General features: G+C 57.1%; 1 protein-coding gene across 3 annotated transcripts; it reads right to left on the reverse strand.

Annotated features, from left to right (window-relative positions):
- Positions 1-391: 391 nt before the first annotated feature.
- NR4A1 (nuclear receptor subfamily 4 group A member 1) lies at positions 392-26667 on the reverse strand. 3 transcript variants are annotated; one of them, XM_056798187.1, is made up of 10 exons: positions 26570-26667; positions 26026-26233; positions 25693-25796; positions 22765-22886; positions 4785-5644; positions 4048-4177; positions 3764-3915; positions 2858-3060; positions 2472-2650; positions 392-1191 (listed from the first exon to the last, which is right to left on the reverse strand). In XM_056798187.1, exons 5-10 carry the CDS (start codon positions 5640-5642, stop codon positions 932-934), a joined length of 1782 nt encoding a protein of 593 aa, XP_056654165.1. In that variant the 5' UTR covers positions 5643-5644; positions 22765-22886; positions 25693-25796; positions 26026-26233; positions 26570-26667; the 3' UTR covers positions 392-931. The 3 variants fall into 3 exon arrangements, with proteins under 3 accessions (XP_056654165.1, XP_056654163.1, XP_056654164.1); XM_056798185.1 differs by lacking the exons at positions 22765-22886; positions 25693-25796; positions 26026-26233; positions 26570-26667 and adding an exon at positions 21315-22697; XM_056798186.1 differs by lacking the exons at positions 22765-22886; positions 25693-25796; positions 26026-26233; positions 26570-26667 and adding an exon at positions 8885-9254.
- Between the last annotated feature and the right edge of the window lie 440 nt (positions 26668-27107).

Here is a 27107-nt window from a genome sequence, read left to right on the forward strand (position 1 = left end):
CCAAGCTTTTGTTGCTCTTCCCCAACTCAAAATTACCTTGGGTCTATTGATCTCATTTATTGTTGTAGGCTCCAATGCAACACAAATGATTCATTCCTGTCTACATATCTCCAGGATCTGGCCCCTTAAACTCCAACCTGAGCACCACTTTCATAGGCTTCTCCTTGGAAGGGCCAAGATTGCCCTCCAAGTCCATCCTGTTGGGCTCTCCACTGAAGGCTCCATCGTCCTTCCCTTCTCTTCCCTCCCACAGCTTCCCCACGGCTTTGTCTTGTAGCCACACATTACAGAATTCCCACGAAGAGCTTGTGTAAACCCTAGTGAGGCATTACCTTGTCCACTTGATGCCTCACAACTGCCTGCTTTAGGGGGAGATACGCAAAGTCCTAGGTTCAGCTACAAGTCTGTTTTTTTTATTCAATATATTAAATATATTAATCAGAAAAGTCACATACTATAAATCCAGAAAAATACACCAATATAAACGTCAGACTCTGTCCTAGGTCATTTCTTCTAGTGACAGACAATTTATTTACATCGTGGCAGGGGGATAGAGGGGATGGGGAAGGGCATCTTCAGACAAGTCTGGAGTGAAACTGTTGGGTCCCCCCAGCATCACCTCTCGCCCATGCTCCCTCCCACCCATCCTCCTCACCCCGGCCTCTCTCTCTGGTATATACAACAGCAGCTTGCTGCCTATTTACAACGTGCTTGTTAAAAAGATTTATTATACAAAAAAATTAAAGCAAGAGGGGATGGCCAGCCTTTTTGTCAGGGAGGGGAGGAGGGCCGGAAAGAGGCCTCCCCCCCGGCGCCGCCTCCTATTAAGGCCTAGACAGTTCTCCGCGCTCCCTGGGAGTGCGGAGGGGTCCTGGGCACGGAGCTGGAGCTGAAGGCACTGGGGTGTACGGGCGTGTGCGGGCTCGGGGTCTCAGAAGGGCAGCGTGTCCATGAAGATCTTCTCCACAATGGCGGGGGGCGGCACCAGATCCTCCAGCTTGAGGTAGAAGATTCGCTGCAGCCCCTGGGTACACAGGGTGCGGAGCTCGGGCAGCTTGCCCAGCAGGCGAGACAGGCAGCTGGGCGGCTGGGGCTCTCCGGACGGGGAGGACGACACGTGCTCCTTCAGACAGCCCGCGATGCGGTTCTGGAGCTCTTCCACCCTCCGTGGCTCCTGCAGCCCGTGGCGGTCTGTGGGCAGAGAGGGGCAGGTGAGACACCGCCTGGCCCAGGCTGGGCACCGAGAGCCAAGGGCCCTGCGTCTCCGGTAGGGCAGTAGGGTAGCTCGCTGCTCCCTCCTGCCCCACTGGGCACTGGCTCCAAGGTAGAAGGGAGAGAGGCCAGGCAAAGGGGCTGAAGCCGGACTGGCACCCAAGACCTCCGGACTCCAGGCCTGGCCCTCTACTGAGCCCCCCTCGCCTCCGCTTCAGGCTCGGGCTTCTGGAGATCCCTTAGCATCAGTCCCTGCACTGGTCAGACACTGGGGTCCTCGTAGACCCTGCTGTGTGCACTTGTCTCACCGCCCCTTTTGGGGAGCCTCTTTTCTGTCCTAGCCACAGCTCCGAAGGAAGGGCTGGGTGAACACGGCTAAGCGACGGGCCGGGCCGCCCAGCAAGGCCACGTCGGAGGCCACATTTCTACACGTAAAACTCTTCTGCTGGGTTCCACATGTCCTATCACGGCCGCGGGTTTCCTTACTGTTCATTTCTGCAAGTAAATCATCTTCTAAAACCAAACCCCAAGACAGCCCAAACAACTAAAGTGAAAAATGGCCGGCTTCCGTCGGCTTCCAACTCCAACAGCTCTTTCTCTGGAGGTGGATTTTTTTGGTCCCAAGTCCCGAGAGCACATTTGAACCCAGGACTTCCTAGGTCTAGGCTTAGCTCTCAAGGCGCCGAGCCACCTGCAGCCCTCATCATTGCTTGCCTTCTGAAGGAGAAGCAAGGGACAAGAGAGAGGGAGATCATTTGGAACTCAAAATTTAAAAAAAGGAGTGTTCAAAAACTGTTTTACGTGTCACTGGGAAATAGTTAATGAAATAAATACTGGTTGCCTGACCTTGGACAAGTCACTTGACCCCGCTGGCCTCAGTTTCCTCATCTGTAAAATGAACTGGAGAAGGAAATGGCCAACGACTCCAGCAGCTTGGCCAAGCAAAGCCCCAAAGGGTCACGAGGAAAACCCCGAGCATCACGTTAAAAGAGTCAGGGGGTGGCTCTGTGGCCAGAGGCCGGGTCTCCCTAACTCTGGGCTCAGACACCCCGTTCCACGGGGGCCCACGCACTCCGATATCGCTGGGAAACGCTGAACGGGTTCAAAGACCACAGACCACTGAAGGTGTCCACGTGTGGTGGCGGGCATCCTCGGGGACTGGTGATGGGTTGGCTTTGGCAGGGCACTTCCCTGCCTTTCGGGGCCCTGACCGGAGGGGCTCCCCACTCCGCCCCCACCTCCATCCCAAGCCCCCGTACCGGTGATGATGACGAGGGCGGCCAGGCAGGAGAAGGCTGGGACGTCGATGACCATGCTGTGCAGGGACCGCGAGAAGGCCAGGATGCTGTCGATCCAGTCCCCGAAGCCGCGCACGCACTGCAGCCGATGAAGGACCAGCCCCGTGCAGAAGATGAGCTTCCCCTCTCCCGGCTTAGACCTGCGCCAGGGGAGACGGCAGGTGGAGCCCCAGGCCGGGAGGACCCTGCGCTCCCCGGAGCCGAGCCCCGGCAGGCAGCAGCACCGCCTCCCAGGCCTCCTGGGACACCCGCTTAACCCACTGGCTGGCCCTGCCTGCTCAAGGCCCCTAATGGGCGGGAGCCATGCTCGGGGCGCAGCGAGGGGAAGCGGTCTGAGCTGGGGCTACCTGTAGGCCAGCCGGAGGATGAAGAGCTCCAAGAAGGCCGACTCCAGCAGCAGGTCCTGGTCGGCAGGAGGCAGCTCCAAAAAGCCGGGGATTTTCTCGGCCCACTTGCGGATCACGTCCATGGAGCCGGACAGCAGGTCATAAAATTGCTGCACGTCTCCGGGGTCCTCCTTCCCAAACTGGGGCAACACTAGCTCCTGAAACTGAGGGGGCCGCTGGCTGAGTGGGGGGTCTTGGGAGGTAGGCTGAGCTGGACCCCTGACCCGGGTGCCCCCTCCCCAAGGGGACCTCAGACCCAGATCCCCCCTCCCAGAGAGAGGGGACCCCACCCCCGGATCCCCCCTCCCAGAAGGGACCCCAGACCCCGATCTGCCCTCCCAGAGGGGACCCCACACCTGGATCTGCCCTCCCAGAGGGGACCCCACCCCCGGATCCCCCCTCCCAGAGGGGACCCCATCCCCGGATCCCCCCTCCCAGAGGGGACCCCACCCCCGGATCCCCCCTCCCAGAGGGGACCCCAGACCCCGATCTACCCTCCCAGAGGGGACCCCACACCCGGATCCCCACTCCCCAAGGGGACCCCACACCCGGATCCCCACTCCCCAAGGGGACCCCACACCCGGATCCCCCCTCCCCAAGGGGACCCCAGACCCCGATCTATCCTCCCAGAGGGGACCCCACACCCGGATCCCCACTCCCCAAGGGGACCCCACACCCGGATCCCCACTCCCCAAGGGGACCTCAGATCCAGATCTGCCCTCCCAGAGGGGACCCCACACCCAGATCCCCACTCCCTAAGGGGACCCCACACCTGGATCTGCCCTCCCAGAGGGGACCCCACATCCGGATCCCCCTCCCAGAGGAGACCCCAGGGCCTGGGTCCTGCTGGTCAGTGGCACGGCTCACCTTGGAGTAATCCAGCTTGGCAGTGCTGGGCACAGAGTCAATGTGTGCCCGGACCAGGGACGTGAGGAGGTTCACCGGAGAGGAGTCCGGAGTCTGCTTGGGTTTGGAGGGGAGGCGCCCCCGGCGGCCCTTCAGACTGTCCGTCCGGACCACTAAAGAGAGGGGGTCAGAGGTCAGGGAGTCCCTGGGCCGGAATGGCGGTGGGTTTCTGGGTGCAGAAATGCACAGGACCTCCAAGAACCCCACTGCAGTGGGATGTGGGCCCCCCTCTCGGGGCCACCCACCTTCCTTCACCATGCCCACGGCCAGACACTTCTGGAAACGGCAGAACTGGCAGCGGTTCCTGCGCCTCTTGTCCACGGGGCAGTCCTTGTTGGCCAGGCACACGTACTTGGCGTTTTTCTGCACCGTCCGCTGGGGGCAGGGAAGAAGGGGGCAAAGGAGGAACAAGCTGTCAGGCTCCGGACAAAAGCCGCCTCTGTTCCCGGCTATTTTCCTAACATTTGGGGCGGCCGAGGGGGAGGGGGAGGGGGAGGAGAGGAGGGTCTGGGGGGGCGGGGAGGTTTCGGGTTTCACCAGAGGCCAGCCCAAGGACACGGAGATGGGGGGGGGGTGGCCCAGGAGGGCTCCCCGGACCCTGCACCTGTACTTTTCAATCTGGCCTCTGGGCCAACCCCTCCCCCGCCCAGTCCGTGAGGGCCGGGAGGGGGTGAGGGAAGGGTGGGGGGAGCAGGCACAGGCCCAGCACTGGGACAAGAACACAGCCTGTTCCAGAGGCCCCCCAGACCTCCTCCCAGCTCCTTTCATCCCCTGCCAGGAACATGACTGCCCCGGGGCTCCCGCTCCCCCCTCCCCCCCACCTCGGGGCTGGGGTGCTGAAGAGTGGAAAATTCAGAGCCCAGACATCCTGGAGACTTGGATCCCTGCATGGCCCAGGAAGCGAGGATCTGGGCCTCCCTCCCCCATCCCTCCGGGCTAAACCCCCAGAGAGCCCCCCAGGGGCACCCCGGGCTCTGGTTACCTTGAAGAAGCCCTTGCAGCCCTCACAGGTCCGGACCCCGTAGTGCTGGCAGGAGGCGTTATCCCCGCACACGGCGCAGCGGCCTTCAGGGCCCCCCGGGACCCCTCCTCGGGCCTTGGCTGGGGACAAGGGCCCGTCCAGGTGCGGGGAGCCAGGGGCCAGGGCAGAAAAGACGGGCTGTCCGAAGGCCTCCCCGTCGCCCAGCCGGTGCGCGGCCTGTGGCGGGAGCAGCTTCAGGGGGCTGGGGGCCAGGGTGGGGCTGGGAGCGGCCGGGGGGCTGAAGGAGAAGAAGGCGGGGGGCTGGGGGCGGCCCTTGGGCAGCTGCTCCGTCCATGCGCGGAGGCCCTCGTAAGTCTGGTTGGGGGAGAAGGGGCCGAAGGAGCCCCCGTCCCAGGGGGACAGCTGCGGGGGCTGGAAGCCGGGGGTGGACGGGGACGGGGCCGAGCAGGGGCTGCCGTAGTAGTCGGAGCCGCTGGACGACAGGGTCTCCTCCAGCTGGTTGCTGAAGGAGCCGGGGTAGCAGCCGTAGATCTGAAAGTCCTCGAACTTGAAGGAGGAGGAAGCTGGGGACGTGGCCGACGAGGAGGACGTGGACGAAGAGGAGGACGACGAGGACGAGGACGACGACGAGGGCTGGGGGGCCCCGGGCGGAAGCTGGTACAGGAAGGTGTCGAACTCGCCACTGTAGCTATCCATGAAGGTGCTGAAGCTGGGCAGCGCCGTGGGGGCTGTGGGGGGCACCTCCGGGCCGGCCAGGTCCATGGCGATCCGGCTCTGGATCAGGGGCTCCCCTGAGAAGTGGTCACGAGGTCCTGGGCTCGGAGCTGATGTCCCATACTGGGCCGGGATACAGGGCATCTCTGGGGTGGACGGGAGACAGGGAGACAGCTCAGCTCCTCAGCACAGCCTCCCCAGGACGGAAACGAGGCAGCCCAAACTCACAGGGACCCGGGGCAGCCAGGGCACCAGGGCAAGGGAGCCCAGCCCGCGTCCAGTCCGGGGAGAGGCGGGTGGGCCCAAAAGAGCCACAAACGGCACTTTTCTGGGAGGGGAGGCGGCTCTCCATCTCCTGAGCAGCAAAGAGGAGGCCATCTCTGACAAGTAAGAGATGTGCCAGGCTGAGCTCTTCCCCTCCTCTTGCCTCTTCCCCAGGCAAGGGCAGACAGCACCCAGGGCTCCCCCCCCTACACCCTGGGGCTCCCCAGCTTTAACCCCTCATCAGTGGGTGCCCTGCAGACTCGGGGCATCCCCAGACAGAGGCAGACAGCACCCAGGGCTCCCCCCATTCACCCTGGGGCTCCCCAGCTTTAACCCCTCATCAGTGGGTGCCCTGCAGACTTGGGTCATCCCCAGACAGAGGCAGACAGCATACAGGGCTCCCCCCATTCACCCTGGGGCTCCCCAGCTCTAACCCCCAACACTGGGTGCTCTGCAGACTTGGGGCATCCCCAGACAGAGGCAGACAGCACCCAGGGCTCCCCCCATTTACCCTGGGGCTCCCCAGTTCTAACCCCCAACACTGGGTGCCCTGCAGACTCGGGTCATCCACAGAGGCAGACAGTACCCAGGGCTCCCCCCATTCACCGTGGGGCTCCCCAGCTCTAACCCCCAACACTGGGTGCCCTGCAGACTCGGGGCATCCCCAGAGGCAGACAGCACCCAGGGCTCCCCCCATTCACCCTGGGGCTCCCCAGCTCTAACCCCCAACACTGGGTGCCCTGCAGACTCAGGTCATCCCCAGACAGAGGCAGACAGCACCCAGGGCTCCCCCCATTCACCCTGGGGCTCCCCAGCTTTAACCCCTCATCAGTGGGTGCCCTGCAGACTCGGGTCATCCCCAGACAGAGGCAGACAGCACACAGGGCTCCCCCCCTACACCCTGGGGCTCCCCAGCTTTAACCCCTCATCAGTGGGTGCCCTGCAGACTCGGGGCATCCCCAGACAGAGGCAGACAGCACCCAGGGCTCCCCCCATTCACCGTGGGGCTCCCCAGCTCTAACCCCCAACACTGGGTGCCCTGCAGACTCGGGTCATCCCCAGACAGAGGCAGACAGCACCCAGGGCTCCCCCCATTCACCCTGGGGCTCCCCAGCTTTAACCCCTCATCAGTGGGTGCCCTGCAGACTCGGGGCATCCCCAGCTCTAACCCCCAACACTGGGTGCCCTGCAGACTCGGGTCATCCTCAGGCAGGGCAGAGGCGGCTGATCAGGTAACAGGCTCAAAGACCTTTAAAGGTCGCAGTGGGCTGCTGGAAGCCGCGCACAGGCAGGAAGGCTGGGGAGCCCGGGAGGGAGAGGAGACAGCTCCTGGGAGGGGTTCCAAGGCTGCCTCCAAACCCATTTTTCCTTGTTATTTTTTCAGTGCCATTTCCAGCTCCAGCAGGGTGCTCGGGAGCCTTGGAGGAGGGACAGGGAAGAAGCCCCTGGGCCCGGGCCAGCGATCCCTTTGGGCTCTCGGGTTTCGCTCTAAATCAGCGTCTGGCCCAGGAACACCGAGGACAGGGATAGGAAACGCCTCAGTTTACTTCTCCTTCACCTGAAACTCGGGGAGCCCCAAGAGACAGCGAGCCTAGGAACGCCTGGGATTGGGAAATGGGGGGGGGGACAACAAACTCTCCTGCTAGCTTCATATGTGACCTCGGTTGGGCAAGTATGTCCTGCCTCCATTTTCCTCATCTGTGAAATGGGGTGGGGGCTAGCCTCCACGGTCTTCATCCGGGAGCCAAGGGAGTGGGTCTGCCTAAATGAACAATTCCGGGGAGCCCCGGGGCCAGGAATACCTTCAGAGGAGGCGCCCGTGCCAAGAGGGGCGGGTATCACCCCCCCCCCCCCCAGCCAGCACTTGCCAAAGGAACAAGGAACCCTCTTGCTCCGCCCCATCCATTATCTCGGTGGGCACACAGCACAAAGAAGAGGATTAATGGGGTGGGGGCAGGGGGAGTGGCTCTGTCCCTGTCCCCAGTCATCCGCGCAATCCAAGGACAACAAGCCCCTTATGGCCCCGGCCAGGTCCCTTCTGGGCTCCACTGAAGTAGGTGGGGGTGATTCAAGTGTCCGGGATGAGCTGCATCTCCCCTCCTCCCACCAAGCGAGGCTGGGGGTCACGCCCCCCCCCATGAGGCCAAGCCTGGAGAGGATACGGGGGGGGGGGGAAGCAAAGCGGAGTGATCCCTAGCCAAGGCCTCCCCTTATTCCAGCCTCCTCATCGCAGGGCTGGAGACCCGACCCCGAACAGAACGAGACCCCCCAGACGGGATACAAACACCAAGAACGGGGGGGGGGGGGGGGGGGAGGCTGGGGAGAATCCGGCTTAGGGCAGGTGCTGGCAACCGCGCAGGCTGCACCTGTTCCTCCAAAGCAGCCCCAAGCTGCACCCCACCTGTGAGATCCAGCCTCCGAGGGGGAGGAGCATCCTCCGAGAGTCAGCCCGCCGCCAAGTCTGGGCTTTTCACCCCAATCCGGCCCGAATCCCGCCCCCAGGACCAGATGTGAAAGTGCAGGCGGGCGCCGGGGCCAAGCCCGGCCAGCCCCGCTCCTCCCGAGCTCTGGGAGTCCCCCCCTCCCCCGCGGTGGTAGTGCGCACCCACACAACGGTCTGCCCCACCGGCTGACACTTCCTCCCTCTCCGGGGCTCGAGCTACTGCTTCTCGTGCCTCCCCACCTGCAAAGCGAAACCAGCCCAGCCTACAGGGTCCAGAGAGCCCCGGGCACACAGCCGGCTGGAGACCGACCCAAGCAAGCACCAGGGGATTCTCTGCCGCCGCAGCAAAGTCACCCGCGCCCCCTACCCAGGAAGAGCTTCAACCCCCTAAACAACATTCTGCAGAGGAACTCGACGGTCAAAGCCAGGGGCCAGCAGGGGAATGTTTCCTCGCCAGCGGGTGCCTCCATCTCCAGCTGTTCTCGCTTTGCACGGGGCACCCCCCGCCGAACCCAAGTCCGGATCCCCATTCCAGTGTCACCCCGTGCAGACCCAGCCCGGTCCTCGGCCTCCGTCCGGGCATCATGCGCCCCTCTCCAGGTCCACACGTCCCCCGGCACAGTCACACACATTCTCCAAGTGTGTTCCGTCCCACAGTCCTCTGGGGCGAGTTACCTACCCAGGGGGCTCCCGGCCTGTAGCTCGTCCTTCCCCCGTCCAGGGCTGCCAGCTGGGCCAAGAGCCCGGGTTTGCAAGCTGGGTCTCGTCGCCCCAGTGCTTCCCCCCAGAACTCTGCAGCCTCCGCCACTGGGGCTCTCCCAGCGAGCCAGAACCTACTCTTAAGGACTCCGTGACGCACGGAGAGGGCGGGGGCGCCACTGACGCACGCAGCCCGGGAGCGCTCCTGGCCATACAAGGGCGCGGGGGGCGGTGCGGTTCCGGCGAGAGGGAAGGCCGGGGGAGCGCGGGGAGGGGGAGCCCGAATGGGCGGGGCGCGAGGGCCTGGAATGTCTGCGCGCGTGACGCACTCGGGGTTCCATTGACGCAAAGAGCGGGGATTGTTTGATCTATAAATAGTCTCCGCTCGCCCGCCGGGCTGGCTAAAAATAGCCTCTGCCTAGGCCCCCCTTCTCCCCAGCCGGGCTAGAGAGGGGACCGAAGGGGATGGGCGGCACCCGTAAGCCCAAGGACCCCCTCCCCCGCACACCCCTACTCCTGCCTTTAAGCTTGGCCAGCCCACCCCTCAGGTGCAAGGAAAGGTGAGCGACGGCTCTGGGTGCAGCCCGGAGCTTTGCCGAGGAGCCCCCGAGCCTTCCGGCTCTGCTTCCAGCCCAGCTGGCCCCGGGGCTTTGTCACTCTTGACCCTGGAAGGAAGGAGAGAAGAACGGCCCAGACGATAGGGGTAGCCAGATAGAGGAGGCCGCCTCCGGGGACCTCAGGGGTGGGACAGACCCGCCCTCCAAAGGGCTCCTGGGGCATCCCCGGGCACCGGCACTCCCGCCCCCGCCAACTTTCTCCTGGACTTAATCATGCTACCCTCGGGCCAAGGAAGATCCACGTTAGGGCAGAAAGGCGGCCAAGGATTATCTATGGCCAGTTTTGCCCCCCACCCCGCCCCCTCGGACGGGAAAGCTGACTTGGCCAAGGTCCCCAGTCTCTGAGCCCCCCAGAATGGGCTCTAGGCGACTTCAGGGAGCAGCCTACGTTACAGCCAGCTCCCTACTGCCTGCAAGCCTCCCTCCACCCAGGCAATTCCCAAGGCTTCTCTTTGGCCATCCCCTCCTCCCCACAATGTCCCAGGCGGAATCTAACTGACCAGGTGGAAATCCACATCCACCTAAGTCAGGCTGGTGGCCAGTGACCCGAGGGGTGGAAGAGGAGGGAGAACAATCATAGCTGACATTCCCAGAGGCCGGGAGGTTTGCAAAATGCTCTCCCTACAGATTTGGGGGGCTCCCCAAAGGGACAACCTGTGTGTCTGTTGGCTCTCATTTGGGTCTCACCATTGTACAAATGGGGAAACAGAGTCTCCAAGGAGTTAGAGATCAGTCAAAGGACGGGGGAAGGGTTACAACTACTTGAACCCAACCTCCAAGTAGAGCTTTCTTTCCATTACACCCCCACTGCCTCTCTAAGCAAGCACACGGAACAATTTAGACTTTAGTTAGTAAGAAGCAGTGATGCTGATAGGAAAAACTGCCTTGTCTAACCTTACAATGGCTAGGTACACAGGTCAGAACCAGGGCTAAGGGAGTAATGGCTAGCACCAGAGAGCAGGCTAAGGTTGGCAAACCACTCTATACTAGAGGGCTCTCCTTAGATCCAAAAAAGCTGGGTTCAGGTATGGGGAGAAGCAATGAAGAAATACTAGGACCAAGTGAGAGAGCCAGGGATCCGGAATGACCCGGCCCCACAGTCTGCCCACTATGAAGAACAGGGTGCCAGAGGAAACAATTAGGGAAGTAGAACAGGAAGGAACCCTCCCATTAAACCCATTTATTTAGAAAGAGGGGAAAAAAAAACTGGCCAGGGCAAGAAGTCAGAGCTATGTCTCTCTCTCTCTCTCTCTCTCTCTCTCTCTCTCTCTCTCTCTCTCTCTCTCTCTCTCTCTCTCTCTCTCTCTCTCTCTCTCTCTCTCTCTCTCTCTCTCTCTCTCTCTCTCTCTCTCCTCTCTCTCCCTCTCTCTGTTCTGTCTTTCCCTTCTCTCTTCTCCCCCTTTCCTATCTCTCTCTGTTCTCTTTCTCTCCCTCTGTCTCCTCTCTCTCCATTTCTCTTCTCTTTTTTCTCTCTCCTTTGTTCTCCCCCACTCTTTCTTTGTCTCCATCTCTGTTCTCTTTCCTCTCTGTCTCCTTTCTCTCCCCTGTCTCTCCCTCCTCTCTTTCTTCTCTGTCTCTCTCTCCTTCTCTGTTCTTCCCCTGTCTCTCTCCTCTCTGTTCTTTTTTTTTCTCTCAAGTTCATTAATATTCTTTCCTCAAACTCCTCCCCCAGTTGATCTCTCTCTAAATAGAACCCTGGAGTCCTGAATCCTTCCAAATCTACAACTCCAGCCCAGGACTCTCTCCTCAGCTACACCTCTACCTAAGATGATATGATGCCAGCACCTAACCTTCAACAGGTTCAAAAATGGAACTCAACAACCCTCCCCACAAAACAACAACTAAGCAAGATACTATGAAGTCTTAATGGGATAGAGTGGGGAGTTGGGGCCTGAGTTCAAATTTGACTTCCTCAGACACTTCCAGGCTGTGTGACCCTGAGCAAATCATTGAACCCCAATTTGCCTAGCCCTTGCCACTCTTCTGCCTTAGAAATGAACACTGAGACAGAATGTCTGGATTTTAAGCAAACAAAAACCCTCTGCAATCTTCGTGGATTCATTGGGGAAATCCAGGAGCAGAAACAATCTTTCACCAAACCCTACCACTTCTCTGAAAAGCATTATTAGATTCGGCCTAGATCCTTCTCCCCTGACCATCAGTCTGGTCTGGGCAGGCTTTTGCCTCAGGAAAAGCCTCCTTCAAACACTTTTCATCATTCCACTTCCCTGACAGGAGCCCACAAAGGGCGTTCTTATCCCTACCCAATCAGAGTTGTGGGATGTCATCCCAGAGAATCTAATGCTACCCACTGAGAAAGAAAATGACTAATCCCAAGTCACTCCGCTGGCAGATGGTCACAGCCCAGGTCACTGGATTGGCTCAAATGTTCTTTCCATCAGAATGTGCTGTCCTAGTGGACTCCCCCCTCTCATCCAATGGAGGTGGCCCCACTGGATGCTTGGAAATGGTGGCCAAGGAGCTAGCTGGACCCCTTCCTCCTCCTCTCTCACTCTGAGCCTTAACCGCATTCCCATAAAGCTCTTCCAGCCACCTCCTGGGCAGGCTCCACAGTGGACCCACTGCTGAGAGTGAGAAGCCCATCTGGACTCTGCCCCAGGCTCCAGCACACTCCTATCCAATCCACAAGTCAACTTCAGAATGTGGAGACTTAAAACGAACAAGCCCTCACCTTCTACCTTAGAATCTATACTGGGTATTGGTTCCAAGGGTGTCAGAAGAGCTGTCAGGGCTAGGCAATGGCAGTGAAGTGACTTGGCCCGGGTCAAGCAGCTAGGCCAGATCTGAAGCCAGGCCCTCTAGACCCGAGCCACCTAGCTGTCTCCTACAAGTCATTTTAATATTGGAGCAAAGTGTAACTAAAAAGGAAGGTTGGTCTTGGCTGTCGCTCCATCCCTTTCAGCACATGACATAATCCAAACCAAATCAAGATCATTTATATTTTTTCTAATCTTTATTTATAGATTTATGCCATCCAGATTGTAAAATTATTTTTATTTTACATTAAATCTAATAACCTCTGACTGAACTGTTTTTACACAAATCATAATAAGTATAACTATTCAACACATCGAGGCTGCCCCTTCATCAGCACAGGAATCCGAGTAGATGGCAGGGATGTGCGTGTCTCTGTGGACAACAGTGGAGCCTGAGAGCCAGGTGCCTCAGACACTTCCCGGCTGGGTGACCCTGGGCGAGTCAGGTAACCCTCACTGCTTTAGCCCTCCCTGCTCTTCTGCCTTGAAGCCAATATGCAGCATGATTCTAAGACAGAAGGTAAGGTTTAAAAGAACGGAGTAGGCAGCAAGGGGGAGTGGAGCAGGCTGCCTTGTGCGAAACAGATCCTGAGCAGAAACCTTCCTTCCTGGCGAGTCTCAGAACCAGCTAAGTCATCAGGAGAGAGCGCCTTTCTTCAAGCCGATTCAGAAATCGAGTCCCACCACCGAGGCGCAATCCACACATGTGAGCCTTGGGAAGGGAGTGGGGCCCAGTAGGCTCTCCCCATCTGTGACCCCCCCAACCCAAACTGCCCCTGCCCTCCTGGATAAAACGGGAACCCAGAGAGCAGGGGACTGTTGGAGGGGCGAGAAAACCTTAGTACGGGGGAGGCTGGGACAGGCTGCCTGCAGGAGAAGGCATCCGAGCAGAGCAAGTGGCAGAAAATTGAAGAAAAACGCAGATTCCGAGACACCCAGATGAAGGGCCAGTGCCCTTCAGACATGGAGAAGGCAAGTGATGAGATTCGGGACATCGGTATGGAACAGGAAGTGATAACGCATTTCAGGCATGTCTGACCCCATCTGGGATGCCGGGGTGGCGCGCTCAGCTGGTAAAGGCCCGAGGTCAAATTTGAACTTGGGTCCTCTTCCCTCTACCGCATCCCTGACTGTCCTAGAGTACTATATCATGTTAGCTATTAATGGGCCAAGAAGTCTGTGTTAGCCCCTTAGACGCAATAAGGAATCACAGATGTTTCTCAGGGAAGGGAGTCCCTAGGCAGACAGACCAGATGATTTCAGCTGCTTTGTGCAGGGGGGACTGGGAGGATTCTTCTTCTGCCTTTCAGTCCCTCTTCCCCCTTTTCCGGATTGGCTTCCCTTCATGGGCCACCTCCCCTCTTTGCCACATAAGATGGGGGAAGACTTTCTTCCTCCCTGTATTGGAGAGCTTGAGTTAACCCAGTGGCCATGTGAGTAGAGGGAGGGATTCCAGAGATGTTGTGGAGGTTGAGGCAAGGAGATTTGGCATCTAATGAGAAAATGGGGGGAGAGCAGAGCAGAAAGGGGGGACACAAGACAACAATGACTAAGGCTGTGAACCTGGGGGCCTGGAAAGATGCTGGGATCCACAAAAGAAGGGACGACACTTGGGAGGTCTGTGTTAAGGGGTTCGGTTTCATTTTGGATGTAAGTTTGAGATGCCTGAAAGATGTCTGGGCAGTCACCCTGCTTAGGTCAAGGACTAATAACTTGGAATGGTGCACTGAAAATGTTCCTTTGAGGCCCTCGACCTCTCAGACCCTTCAGAGATTCAAGAACTTACAAATCCAGATTTGTTTATTTTACACCCTTACCTTAGTATCAGTTCTAAGGCAGAAGAGGGACTAAGACTAGCCAAGGGGTTAAGTGACTTGCCCAGGGTCACACCATTGGAAAATATCTGAGGCCAGATTTGAACCCCTGGGCTCAGTTCTCAATGAACCATGCTACCTACCTGCCCCTGTCCATAGATTGGTTCATCCAGTTCATCCACCTTATAGGGAAAGATTGGAGAAATGGAATCCCTCAAAGGACCCCATGACAACTCTGTCACCCCTGGCCAGCTGGTACTAGAGCATGTACCCCTGGGCATCCAGATTCAAGAATCACACAAGGGATTTCTAGCTGGAAGGGGCCTCGAGGATATTTGAATCCTAATTGTAAATTAGAATTTAAATCTTTATTTTGAGATTAAATTGAAATCCAAATCCTCTCATTTTCATTTGGTCCAGGATCTGGAATCATGGATTCTCCTAGTTGGGAAGGACCTGGGAGACGAGAGGATCCAACTCGTATGACAACTACCTGAAGCCCATCTGCCTGTTTGCCAGCAAATGTTCCTTTAACCTTTGTCTAGAGACCCTCACGAGAGGGAACCCTCTGCTACCTGAAGTGGCTCACGTCGTTCTAGAGAGTTCTGAATGTCAGGAAAGAGTCCCTTACACGAAGTCTAAACCTGCTATTTCGTAACTTCCAACCACTACTGTCTTCTGATTGAAAGCCGAAAACACAAAAGTCCAATTCCCTTTCCACACGGCAGCCCTTCAAATAGTTAAAGAAACTACTCGCGGTCCCTGCCACGTCTCAGAGCCCTGGCTCTTTTAACCAGTCTGCAGACAGCATGCTCTTAAGACGTTTCAACAACCATCCTGGCCACCCCCTCTATGACTTCACTGCAACTTATTAACATCTTTAATTAATGTGCGGCAGCCAGAACCAGAGGGTTCCAACTATGGTCTGCTCAAGATGGAGCATCCTAGAACCATCGTCTCCTTCATCCCGGACATCATGCCCTTCTCAGTGGATCCACAAGTTCACGTCAGCTGTTTGACTACCATAGCACAGGGCACTAAAGCCCCATCTCTGCCCTCTGATCTTGGACTTGTGACCTTCATTGATGTTCCCCCCTCCCAGGTGGTAAACAGTCTGATACAGGTTTTACTACTGCTTTCAGGCAACACATATTTCCATACCCCCCATGCCACGACAGAAGACACATACGGCGTATGTAATCAAAAGCTCAAGGAGGATATGAAGTGAAGATGGCACACTTTGATCTGCAATCAGAGCCAACAGTTCCTTTTGTGGCTGTGAGGAGCATTTTTTACCATGAGCCCCTGGGCTATCTTGGAACCGCGCTTTGCAGATGCTATTATGCACGTACACTGTTCTCCTGGTTCTGCTCCCTGCAGTTCGCATCAGCTGATATAAGTCTTCACAGGTTTTCCTGAAATCATCCTGGTTTCTTACGGCACAATAGTATTCTATCACAACCAGATGCCACAACTTGTTCATCTGTTCCCTAAGTGATGAACAGCCCATCAGTTTCCAATTCTTTGCCACCATGAAAAGAGCCGCTACCAATATTTTGTGCCAGTAGGTCCCTTTCCCTTATCTCTGATCTTTTTTTGGGGAATATAGACCTAGCAGTGGTGTTGAATAGCTCGTATTTGTTGTTTTTTTTAAACCCTTACCTTCCATCTTGGAGTCAATACTGTGTATTGGCTCCAAGGCAGAAGAGTGGTAGGGCTAGGCAATGGGGGTCAAGTGACTTGCCCAGGGTCACACAGCTGGGAAGTGTCTGAGGCCAGATTTGAACCTAGGACCTCCCGTCTCTAGGCCTAGCTCTCCATCCACTGAGCTACCCAACTGCCCCCGAACAGCTCGTATTTTTAAAGTCCAGGGTTTGCAAAGTGCTTTATAAATATTAACTCACTTCATCCTCACAGATGTCTGACAGGCTATCAATCACACCCACCATCTCTTTCAGGGTTGTCTGGGATAGGGGCGAGTTCAAAGACAGCTAGGTGCTCTCTTCCATGCTCTCTACTTATCATGGATCTCAATTCCATAGTCACCAATTAGAAAGAAAATAGAAGCAGGATGAAGTGAATTATTCTGCTTTCTGTCTGTCATCTGTTCTCCTGATTCCATCCACCTCTACCATCAGTCTTATCCCTTCTTTTCGCCAACACATTGTTTTTAAACCTTTACCTTCCCTCTTATAATTAAGTATTGATTCCAGGGCAGAAGAATGGTTAAGCTAGGTGATTGGTGAGGCCAAATTTGAACCCAGAACCTCAAGTCTCCAGCCTGGTTCTCTATCCACTGATCCATCTAGCTGGCTCCCAACATGGTTTTAAAGACAAAAACGTCCTCACTTTAATGCTCCAACACTATACTCTCCTAGTGCCATGTCAACCCTTTGTATTCATCTTTCCCCTTTCTCTACATCCATCTTTTAAAAATATAAATTGGTTGATCAGTTCCTTCCTTGTGTATCCAAATAGATTTCATCGACATTTTGCCCTTCACTTTCCTCATCAGAATATTTTGCTTCACCAAGAGCTTCCTGTCCTCTGACAGAATTTTATGCTGTAGAAATTTCAGAGCAACACCCTTTTATAACAAAAAACTAGAGAAAAAAATGGATGCCCATCAACCAATGAAAGGCTGAAAACAAATATGGCATATGGGAATAGAGGAATATTATCTGAGGCATATGAGGCATCCAGAGAAACTTAGACAGATTTTCATGAACCAATAAAGAGGAAAAATAGGCAGAAGTAAGACCGTAAATACCCACAACAAATACAACAATGGTGATGAAAACAGCACGAGAAGAAAGTCAAATTTTGAGAGGGGAGAAATGAACTAAGGTCCCAGAAAGCAGATAATGAAACCTATTCTCTCTTCAGAGCAAAGAAGCAGAGAACTAGTAGATCAGAATATTGTATAAACTTTCAGATGGAGCCACTTGCTTGATTATTACTCTTTGTCAGCCTCTGGAGAAAGTGTTTTGAGATTCCCAAACTGTTCAATTCAATGAACATTTATTAAACACCAGTTGCATAAAAAGCAGTGTCAGAGAGTGTGAGGGTGATAAAGTTCAGACAGTTTATCATTACCCTCCAAGGCCTTTTAGCTGAAAAGGGGAGTCTGACAGTCAAATATCTTTTAATACCATAATATCAAAATTAGCAAGTAATATAAAAATAAGTTCATCTTTAAAAATCAAGAAAAAAATTAACTTCCAATCATAAGCTGAGTATCCAAGACCATGTCCCTCATCACTTCTTCAGTCTCAGAGAAACTGTTCTCACCCCCCCCCAAACATATTACCTTGCAACAATATCCCTATCACTAATCAACACCTTCTTGTTGTTTAGAGGTCTTCAGTCATGTCCCACTCTTCAGGACTCATTTGGGGTTTTCCTGACAAAGATCCTGGAGTAGTTGGCCATTTCCTTCTCCAGTTCATTTTACAGAGAAGGAAACTGAGGCAAACAGGGTTAAATGACTTGCCCAAGGTCATATAGCTAGTAAATGTCTGAGGCTAGACTTGAACTCTGGTCTTCCTCCCTCTAGACTTGGTACTCTATCCACTGTACCACCTTGCTGTCCTTCAATATGACCTTTAAAAAAAAAAGATGTTTTATTTTACCAATTCTATGTAATAAAGTTTTCCACATAAGTTTTCTCAAGTTATAATATCCAAATTGCCTCCTTGTCTCCCTCCCTCCCTTCCCAGAGATGAGAAGCAATCTGATCTGGGTTATGCATACTCAATATGGTCTTAAAACAGTTATTATTGAGAACTTTTCCTTTTTTTTTACACCCAATTACTTTCTGTCTTATACTATATCAGTTCCAAGGCAAAGGAGATAACCTTTGTATCTTTTGAGTAAATTACTGGAACTCTTCACTGGTTTAAAAAAAAAAAAGAAGAAGAAGAATGATGGTGTGGGACCAGATTACAAAAACTCCTCCTGCCTCGGTGATTATTAAGATTCTATTCCAGCTCTAACAGCAGAGAACCGTCCCAGCCTCACTGCCAATCTGCCAAGAGACCCTGAGCCTTAGTTAGCATCTTCATCTTCAAAGGGAAACCCTTTCCAGAGGGTTGCTCTAGGAATCTAACATTCTAACCAGTTCCCAGAAAGTCTTGAAAGATTAAAGAATGCTGCTGACTCTGGCTCCACCGTTTATGCTCTCTGATTGTCGGGAACAGAGACAGGCAAGTCCTCTCCCCCCTCGACCCATAATCCTCCTTTTCTCCTTTCAGTTTTTAAATGTGTGCTTCTCTTTATTATTCTCCTGTCCCATGGACTCTCCTGAATCCCAAGGCCGAGAGAGAGAGGAATTCTGCTGTTCTCCTTTACTTTACTGTTCTCCAGATTCTCGTGTGTGTGTGTGTGTGTGTGTGTGTGTGTGTGTGTGTGTGTGTGTGTGTGTTCGTGTTCTCGTTCACAAAAGTCTTCCCAGGAGAGTCTCTGAATCCTTCATGTTGGTCATTTCTTCCGGCACAATAATAGTTCATCTGAAGCAGATCTCCCAATTCGTTTAGACTTCCCCCAAAGGATGAGCAACACGCCACTTTGCCGCTAGGTCTTTGCTACTACAAAAAGGGCCTGCAGAAATATTTCTTCCTATTTGGGGCCTTTTTCCCCTCTATCTCTGACCTTCTTGGGGTGTTTCAAATGACATCCATACAAATATTTTGCAAGCCTGGAAGCACTGGAGAAATGCTAAGCTAGCATTATCATTACCCCCAGTTATATGTGGCCCCACTTCCTACTTGAACCAAAAGGGAATAAAGCAAGCTCCTTCTTTCCCTCCCTTGGAACTGGGGATAAGAAATGGGCGGTACCAAGAATCCATCCAGCTTCCAGCTAGGTGTCAGTAAGAATTCCCAGAGTGGAAAGCTGGGAAACACAGGGCAAAAGGGTCTCCATCCTTCCCTAGATGCCTTAAAGGTCTTAACCTGCTGTCTATCAATCTGCGCCAACCCCATCTTATTCCCCATCTGTCTAGCATGAAATTTGGCTTGGCTCCTGGAACAACCCCAGGCTGATCCTCATGCCAGGGTCTCAGGCCACTTTACAGACCCCACGCCAGATTCCACAGTCTTTCCCTCTGCCCCCTCACCAAGGCCACCACCCAGAAGAGGTGGCCAAAATTTCAATTCCCAAAATAAAAACCTTCTGATAGCAAGACACATCCGGAAAGACTGAGACGTTTTCCTATTGTTAAAGTATTTTTAGACCCAGGCTCTGGATTTGTTTAGAGACTCACGTTCACGTTCAGGAGAACAAGAGAGACAGAGACAGAGAAACAGAAACAGAAATGGAGAGAGAGAGAGAGGAAAGAGGGAGAGACAGAGACAGAGAGAGGGAGACACACAGAGAGGGAAACAGAGAGAGAGAGTGGGAAAGAGACAGAGAGAGGGAGACAGAAAGAGGAAAAGAAGGAGAAAGAGAAAGGGAGGGGGGAGGGAGGGAGACAGAGACAGAGAGGGAGACAGAGACAGAGAGAGAGACAGAGAGACAGAGACAGACAAAGACAGAGAGAGGGAGACACACAGAGAGGGAAACAGAGAGAGAGAGTGGGAAAGAGACAGAGAGAGGGAGACAGAAAGAGGAAAAGAAGGAGAAAGAGAAAGGGAGGGGGGAGGGAGGGAGACAGAGACAGAGAGGGAAACAGAGACAGACAGAGAGACAGAGAGACAGAGACAGACAAAGACAGAGAGAGGGAGACTCACAGAGAGGGGAACAGAAAGAGTGGGAAAGAGACAGAGAGAGGGAGAGAGAAACAGAAAGAGGAAAAGAAGGAGAAAGAGAAAGGGAGGGGGGAGGGAGGGAGAGAGACAGAGAGACAGAGAGAGAGAGACAGAGAGACAGAGAGAGAGACAGAGAGACAGAGAGAGAGACAGACAGAGACAGAGAGAGGGAAACACACAGAGAGGGAAACAGAGAGAGTGGGAAAGAGACAGAGAGAGGGAGAGAGAAACAGAAAGAGGAAAAGAAGGAGAAAGAGAAAGGGAGGGGGGAGGGAGGGGGAGAGAGACAGAGAGGGAGAGAGAAAGAGAGAAGAAAGAGGGTCAGACAGACAGAGAGAGGGAAACAGAGAGAGAGAGTGGGAAAGAAACAGAGAGAGGGAGAGAGAAACAGAAAGAGGAAAAGAAGGAGAAAGAGAAAGGGAGGGGGGAGGGAGGGGGAGAGAGACAGAGAGAGAGAGACAGAGAGAGAGAAACAGACAGACAGAGACAGAGAGAGGGAGACACACAGAGAGGGAAACAGAGAGAGTGGGAGACAGAGAGGGAGAGAGAAAGAGGAAAAGAAGGAGAAAGAGAACGGGAGGGGGGAGGGAGGGAGAGAGAGACAGAGAGGGAGAGAGAAAGAGAGAAGAAAGAGGGACAGACAGACAGAGAGAGGGAAACAGAGAGAGAGAGAGGGAAAGACAGAGAGGGGAAGGAAGAGTCAGAAAGAGAAAAAGAAAGAGAAAGAAAGGGAAGGGGAGGGAGGGAGAGAAAGGGAGGAAGGAAGAGAGGGAGGGAGACACACACACACACACACACACACACACACACACACACACAGAGACAGAAACAGAGAGAGAGAGAGAGACAGAGAGAGAGGGAGAGAGAGAGAGAGAGAGAGAGAGAGAGAGAGAGAGACAGAGAGAGAGGGAGAGAGAGAGGGAGAGAGACGTAAAGAACTCCAGTTAATTCCATGTCAGAGTTGAACCCTGGCCCTGCTCCCAGCCCCACTGCTACTCCAGGGAATGTGTTTTGTGGTGAGGAGACTGGCATGCTTTCAAGCTTTTGCTCCAAGGGCACAAAGAGCCCAAGGAAAAGGCAGATGCAAGAAGCAATGAGAAGCCCAAGGTTGGGGGAAAGGAGACAGCAGAGGCCTTAAAACCTGAGAAGCCTGGCTAAAGCAAGCCCTTGGTCTCCCAAAGCTCTCCAGTCTCTTCCCTTGCTCTCGGGACAGAGCCATTCTTTGCCTTGGCCAGGCGGGAAAGGGGCAGAGGAAAGAGCTCGGTCCTCTGGTGAAGCTCTCAGAGAGACCCCTCAGAGCCTGGCAGTGCCAGCATTCTCCAGCTCTACCCATGGGATGCTCAGGCAGAGGTTCCAGGATGCTTCTTCCCATCGCAGGCCTCCCCTCCTACATGTGCCCGTGGCTCCAGCAGGGTCAGACAGACAGGACTTGGAGGGAGGCCCATCATCACTCACCAGTCCGCTCATCGGGCTCTGCTCCGGGCCCAGAGGTCCTCAAAGTTAGCAGGGAGGGCGGGGGGCTCCTTGCTGCTCTCGGGGCTCGAGGGAAGGCGAGCTTCTGCCTTTGGCCGGTTCTCCAGCCCAAGGCGGGGAAAGACAGGGCCTGGGACGTGAAGGGCCAGGATCCTGGGGCTACTTCTAAGCCAGGGTGTCCCAGTGTGTTTATATAGCAGAAACCTGAGCTGAGCGCTCCCAGGGCAAGCAGCCAGCCTGGGGTCTCTCGGTGGAGAGTCTGCATTTGGCTCCGGTCAGCAAGAGCCCAAAATACTCTGTTGACAGGGCAGCCGGGTGGCCCCTGCTTGGGCCGGGGCCCAGGCCCCAGCAGACAGGTGCCCACGTCACAAGACCAGCAGCTCTGGGGACTCACGGGACCCCGGGCTGGCAGGCTGGGCAGGGTGGCCCCGGCATCCGAGGCCCTGGCGGTGGGAGGGAAGGGATATTCCTCCACTGGTGCTCAGACAGCTTGGCTTTTTGTGCCCAGAGGGGCAGGCTGGGTACAGGGCTGGGGGAGGGAAAACCAGGGGCAAAGGGGCAATGCAGGGGGCAGGCCCCCCCATTCTCCCCTGTAACCACCTGTCCCTCTCCAATGCCCGGGAGCCACGTGCGCTGCTGGAGCAGAACCTGCTGATGAAGGCGGGAAGGGCTCTTCCTAGGGTCCCTCCCAAACCTGGAAGCCCTCGGGGGTGAGGGTCTCCCCCCCCTCGCAAGAACATTCAGGCTTCCAGCCCTCACTCTGGGGCAAGGGCAGGGACAGGGGACCCTGAATCCCCCTCCCTCGGCTCCGGGACGAGCCACAAGGCCTGCGAGGGGGACATCGGTGGGAACCCCAGGGGGGTGAACCCTAGCAGCATGGCATTCCCCCATCTCCTTCGGTGACCCAAGAGGCCCGGGAGGTCTCACCCGCCTTCCCTCCGCTCCCCAGTCCCAATCGTATCTGATTTGAGGGCCAGAGAAACAGAAACTCCTTCCCCAGAAAGGCCAGCCCTGGCCTGGGAGTCAAGACGCCAGGCATGGCGTTTATCGGGAAGCTTCCATGATCTGCACTTTGGAGCCCAAGAAGGGCCCTCAGTGATCCTCTGCTCCGCCTGCCTCCACTTTGCCCACGAGTAAACTGAGGCCAAGGGAAGGGACTTGCCAGCCCAGAGCCAGCTCTAACCCGCCAGGGTTTCGTGGCTGCCCTCGGCCACTGACCCGCTCTGGGCGAGCTCATCACCTTTGGGGCTCTCCCTTCTCTTATCTACCACGGGAGCCCTGGCCTCTGAAATCGCCCCCCTTCTCTTCTCCCTTGCTCCCCACCCACGTCTGCAACACCCCGAGAGCCCCTGGGGCCTGCATCCTTCCCCAGCCTCCTCCGCTGCCCCCGGTGCCCCACCGAGGAGGGCTCCGGCCACAAAGGGGCACTTACCCCGCTGCAGGCAGCTTGGGTTCTATTCAGGACATTCTTGAAGCATTCCAGGCCTGGCAAGGAGGGCCAGAGAGGCCGGCAGCGTTGGGGTAGGAGGCCCTGGCCTGGGGCCACGAGGCCGCCTGTGGAGGGAGAACAAGAGTGAGAAGGGAGACGGGGATCCAGCTGGTTGCAATCACCAGAGGCCCAGCCAGGAAACAGGCATGAGTGGGAGCTTGGCAAAGAGCAGGAACAGACGTAGGAGCCCAATGGCGGGGACGGTGGGCGGGCAGGGAGAAAGGAGGGAAGGGCTGAGGTCCACACGCAGCGGCCTCACCCTCCTGGAGCCCCCACGTCCTGAGGGCCCCGCTGGGGGCCAGAACCCTCCCTCTGAGGGACTGGGGCCTGGAGGGGTGGGCACGACCCCCAAAGGGCCCACTGCAGCCCACACGGAAGCCCCAGATCGGAGAGAGGCCCCAGACCAAGGCAGAGCAAGGGGCCGGGAAGACCCAGGCCCTGGCTTCCCTCCTGGCCGCCTCCTCCTCTTTATTCCTCAGGCAGAAGTGTTTGCAGCCTCCAGGGTGGGTCATTTCCTTTCAGGCCTGGCTCTACCAGGCTGCAGTAGAGGACGGGGGCGTCCCAGCCTGTCCCCACCTTAGAAGCCACCTTCCCTGGGCCTGCTAGCCCTGATCTGGGGGTGAGGGCTGGTTATCTCTGCCCTTTGCAGACTGGAGATCTGGGCAGGAGGGAGGGAAGCAGAGATTCAGATATTTCCATGACGAGGAGGAAGAGGGGGAGGGGGGTGCGGCCCTGCCCTGGTCCCCACCCTGGGGACTCGGGCTTCTCACCGATGGGTGGCCCTGAGACCACAGATCCGTCCAGAATGGCCTGTGGGCCCGGCCAGGGGGAACGAGGCCCAGAGCGAGGCCCTGGCCTTTCTCTGCATTTCTGAAGCGGGGACTGAGAGTCTGGCTCAGAGGGGCGGGGAGCTGTAGCCCGGCTCTGCCCTGGGGCCGGCCTGCACCTTTGGCCCTAGGCTTGGAGAGTCGGAGGGAGGCGGGAGGAAGGGAGGGAGCCATTCCCCGCAGGGGCTGATCGCCCCAGAGATCCCCGTAAAGTCCTTCCTTGGGACCCAACGCAGCTGCGGAGGCGAGGCCCAGGCCTGAGGAGAGCCGAGGCGAACAGCGGGGGTGCCCCAAGGGCCCAGAGAAGCCCACGAGAGAGGAGGGGGAGCCGGGGACCGAGGCCTGAGAGCTGACAGGCTGCCCCCTGTGAGAGGCTGTTCCCTCAGCCGTGCCTGCTCCCCTTGACCCCGTGGCGGCTTCTCAGCAGAGATCCCACGGGGCGGCCATTTCCTTCTCCAGTTTGACAGATGAGGAAACCGAGGCACCCAGGCTCGTGACTAGCGAAGGAGTGTCTGAGGTGACCTCTGCACTCGGGGCCCTTCCACCAGCCATGCTCTCTGCCGCTCCTGTTCCGGCTTCTGCCTCTGCCCCAGGGGTGAGCCTCCTCCAGGCTCCCCATCCATCCATGGGCTGCCAAAACAACCCCCTTTGTTCCGCTCTACCTTCCAGCTCTGGCTGAGAAGGCCTAGAACCCACGGGACGGCCACTCCCACCACATCCCCCTGGCCCCTAGGAGGCCGGTCCATCCACCCCTGGCCCCTAGGAGGCCATGTCTGACTACAGCAGGCTCCTAGGAGGTCATGTCTGTCTACAGCAGGCTCCTCCAGAGGCCGGTCCACCCCGGGCTCCTAGGAGGCCGGTCCGTCCACCCCGGGCTCCTAGGAGGCCGGTCCGTCCACTCCGGGCTCCTAGGAGGCTGTGTCTGTCTACAGCAGGCTCCTAGGAGGCCGGTCCGTCCACCCCGGGCTCCTAGGAGGCCGGTCCGTCCACTCCGGGCTCCTAGGAGGCTGTGTCTGTCTACAGCAGGCTCCTAGGAGGCCGGTCCGTCCACCCCGGGCTCCTAGGAGGCCGGTCCGTCCACCCCGGGCTCCTAGGAGGCCGGTCCGTCCACCCCGGGCTCCTAGGAGGCCGGTCCGTCCACCCCGGGCTCCTAGGAGGCCGGTCCGTCCACCCCGGGCTCCTAGGAGGCCGGTCCGTCCACCCCGGGCTCCTAGGAGGCCGGTCCGTCCACCCCGGGCTCCTAGGAGGCCGGTCCGTCCACCCCGGGCTCCTAGGAGGCCGGTCCGTCCACCCCGGGCTCCTAGGAGGCCGGTCCGTCCACCCCGGGCTCCTAGGAGGCTGTGTCTGTCTACAGCAGGCTCCTAGGAGGCCGGTCCATCCACCCCGGGCTCCTAGGAGGCCGGTCCACCCCTGGCCCCTGGGAGGCCGGTCCGTCCACCCCTGGCCCCTGGGAGGCCAGTCCGTCTACAGCAGGCTCCTCCGGACGCTGAGTCTGTCCATCTCTGCCTTTTCAGGTGGGCTCTGACCGGCCTCCCTGGGGCTTCTGGCTCCGGACTGTCCCCCCGGCTGCCCAGCTCCGTGTCTGGTCTTCCTCCATTAGGGCTCTGGGGCCTCTGTAGCCCGGACGATGGGCTTTTCACTGGCCCCCCCCAGGCAGCCTGGAGAGGTGGCCTCTGCCCAGAGCTGGTGGGGAGCCTGGGCAGTGGCCGCCTCAGAGATGTAGGAAACTCTGGAGTGGAGCCTGCAAGGGTCCCTTAGCCCGCTGCCCAGCACTCCCACGCTCCGACCTCAGAGTGGGGGGCCAGCAGAGACTCCTCTGTCCTGGCTCCAGCACAATTGGGGATCAGCCCAGGAATCCCTTCATTTTACAGGGGAGGCCGGGGAGGCAGGGGAGGGTGAGTCCTGACTGCGCTTTCCCAGGGAGGTCCAGGCTCCTTTGCCCCTGCCCCTGCCTAGGGGGGTGAAAGGGAGGAAGCCTGGACAGATCTGCCAAATCCTGCCTCAAAACTTACTGTGTGACCCTGGGGAAGGCACTTGAACTCACCTCAGCCTCAGTTTCCTCATCTGTAAAATGGGGATAACCAATAAGAGCAGCGACTTTGCAGGGTCGAGAACCCAATGGGGAGGCTGGCATAGGCGAAAAGCGCTCTGCAAAGCAAACAAGAAAAAGGATTAATTATAATAACAATAATAATAGTAACAGCCCCGGCACAACAGGCCCAGGTGATGGCAAGCCTTTCGCCTTCCTCCGCCCCCACCCATTCGGCCGCAGCCCACTCCTTGTCCTGCCCCTCCCCCCGCGGGTGAGGCAGCAGGTTTTGCTCCGCCCCCATTTTCCAGACCTGCTTCCCCAGGCCGAGCGCCCCTCCCCCCTTACCTGGCTTGCTGGGGTGCTCCGCGACGCCGGGCTCAGCCGAGCACGGAGCCTTTCATTCTGCGGACCCTGGACCCCCGCCCCTGGCACAGGTCGCGGGGCGCGGGGGTCCGCTCCAGCCTCCTGTTCTTTCTCCTTCCACAGCAGCCACCTCCAGCTCGGCGCCCCCCGAATGCCGTCATCTCCCACCTCCGCCGTCGCCACCGGCCCGCTAGCCCCGCCAAGGAAGCCCCCAGTCAGGCTGTTCTGGGGCCTCGCCGTCGCCCCTCCCCCAGCTCCCCAGCTCGGGCTCAGCGCGAGCGGCTATTCCGGCAGCCGACGCACCTCCCCCCGCGGCTGAGCGGGGGAGGAGTGACGCGCGCGCCCATTGACGTCTCCGGAATCCCGGCGGTGGCGGCTGCCCGCCCTCCCGCCTGCCTCTGGAGCATCGCCCGCCTCAATGGGGCTAAAAATAGCTGCGCCCCGGCGGAATAGCCCCGCGCGCCCGGCGCCCCGCCCCCACCCGGGCAACCCCCCCCCCTACCGCGCGCCACCCCAGGCTCCCCACCTCCGCGCCTTTGCTGGTGGTGCTGGGCTGGAGCAACGGCTCCGCCCTCTCTGCTTGCACCCGCGGGAGGCCCGGAAACGACGGTGAATTAAGAGCGGCACCTGGGGAAAGGCGATTAATTATCCAACTAATTAATGAATACCAACCAGAAGAATTGCAAAGCGCTTTCCAAGTATTAGCCCATTTTATCCTCTCACCGGCCCTGCGACGTAGGGACTTTTATTTTTACATGTGGGGAAACTGAGGACTACAGATTTAGTGATCGACGCAAGCTAGGAAACGTCGAGGTCACGTTCGAACTCAGGGCGCTCCTCCAGCGCTCCATCTCCCGTGACTACCTAACTGCAGAGGAAGGACACTGAGGCGCGGAGGGGTATCGGGATTGGAACCCAGGCCCTTCACTCCAAACCCAACATTTCATTGACATTTCGGTTCTACCTACAGAGAAGTGTGGCATAGTGGGGAAAGGACTTAGGAACACGTTACTCGGGCAGCTAGTGCTGGTGTTCCATTCCCAGTCCTTTAACTTCTGCCTGCC

Source organism: Monodelphis domestica, chromosome 5 (assembly GCF_027887165.1).
Source record: "Monodelphis domestica isolate mMonDom1 chromosome 5, mMonDom1.pri, whole genome shotgun sequence".
Classification (NCBI taxonomy): domain Eukaryota; kingdom Metazoa; phylum Chordata; class Mammalia; order Didelphimorphia; family Didelphidae; genus Monodelphis; species Monodelphis domestica.

Bases quoted from the DNA above. Each gene is read 5' to 3' on its own strand.
- NR4A1 (XM_056798185.1), bottom strand. From the start codon at position 21,597: ATGCAGACTCTCCACCGAGAGACCCCAGGCTGGCTGCTTGCCCTGGGA. The intron at 4,178-4,784 runs GTAACCAGAGCC...CCCTGCCCCCAG, and splicing joins GCTGCAAGGGCTTCTTCAAG to CGGACGGTGCAGAAAAACGC. The intron at 1,192-2,471 runs GTACGGGGGCTT...CTCTGCCCACAG, and splicing joins CGCCCTCGTCATCATCACCG to ACCGCCACGGGCTGCAGGAG.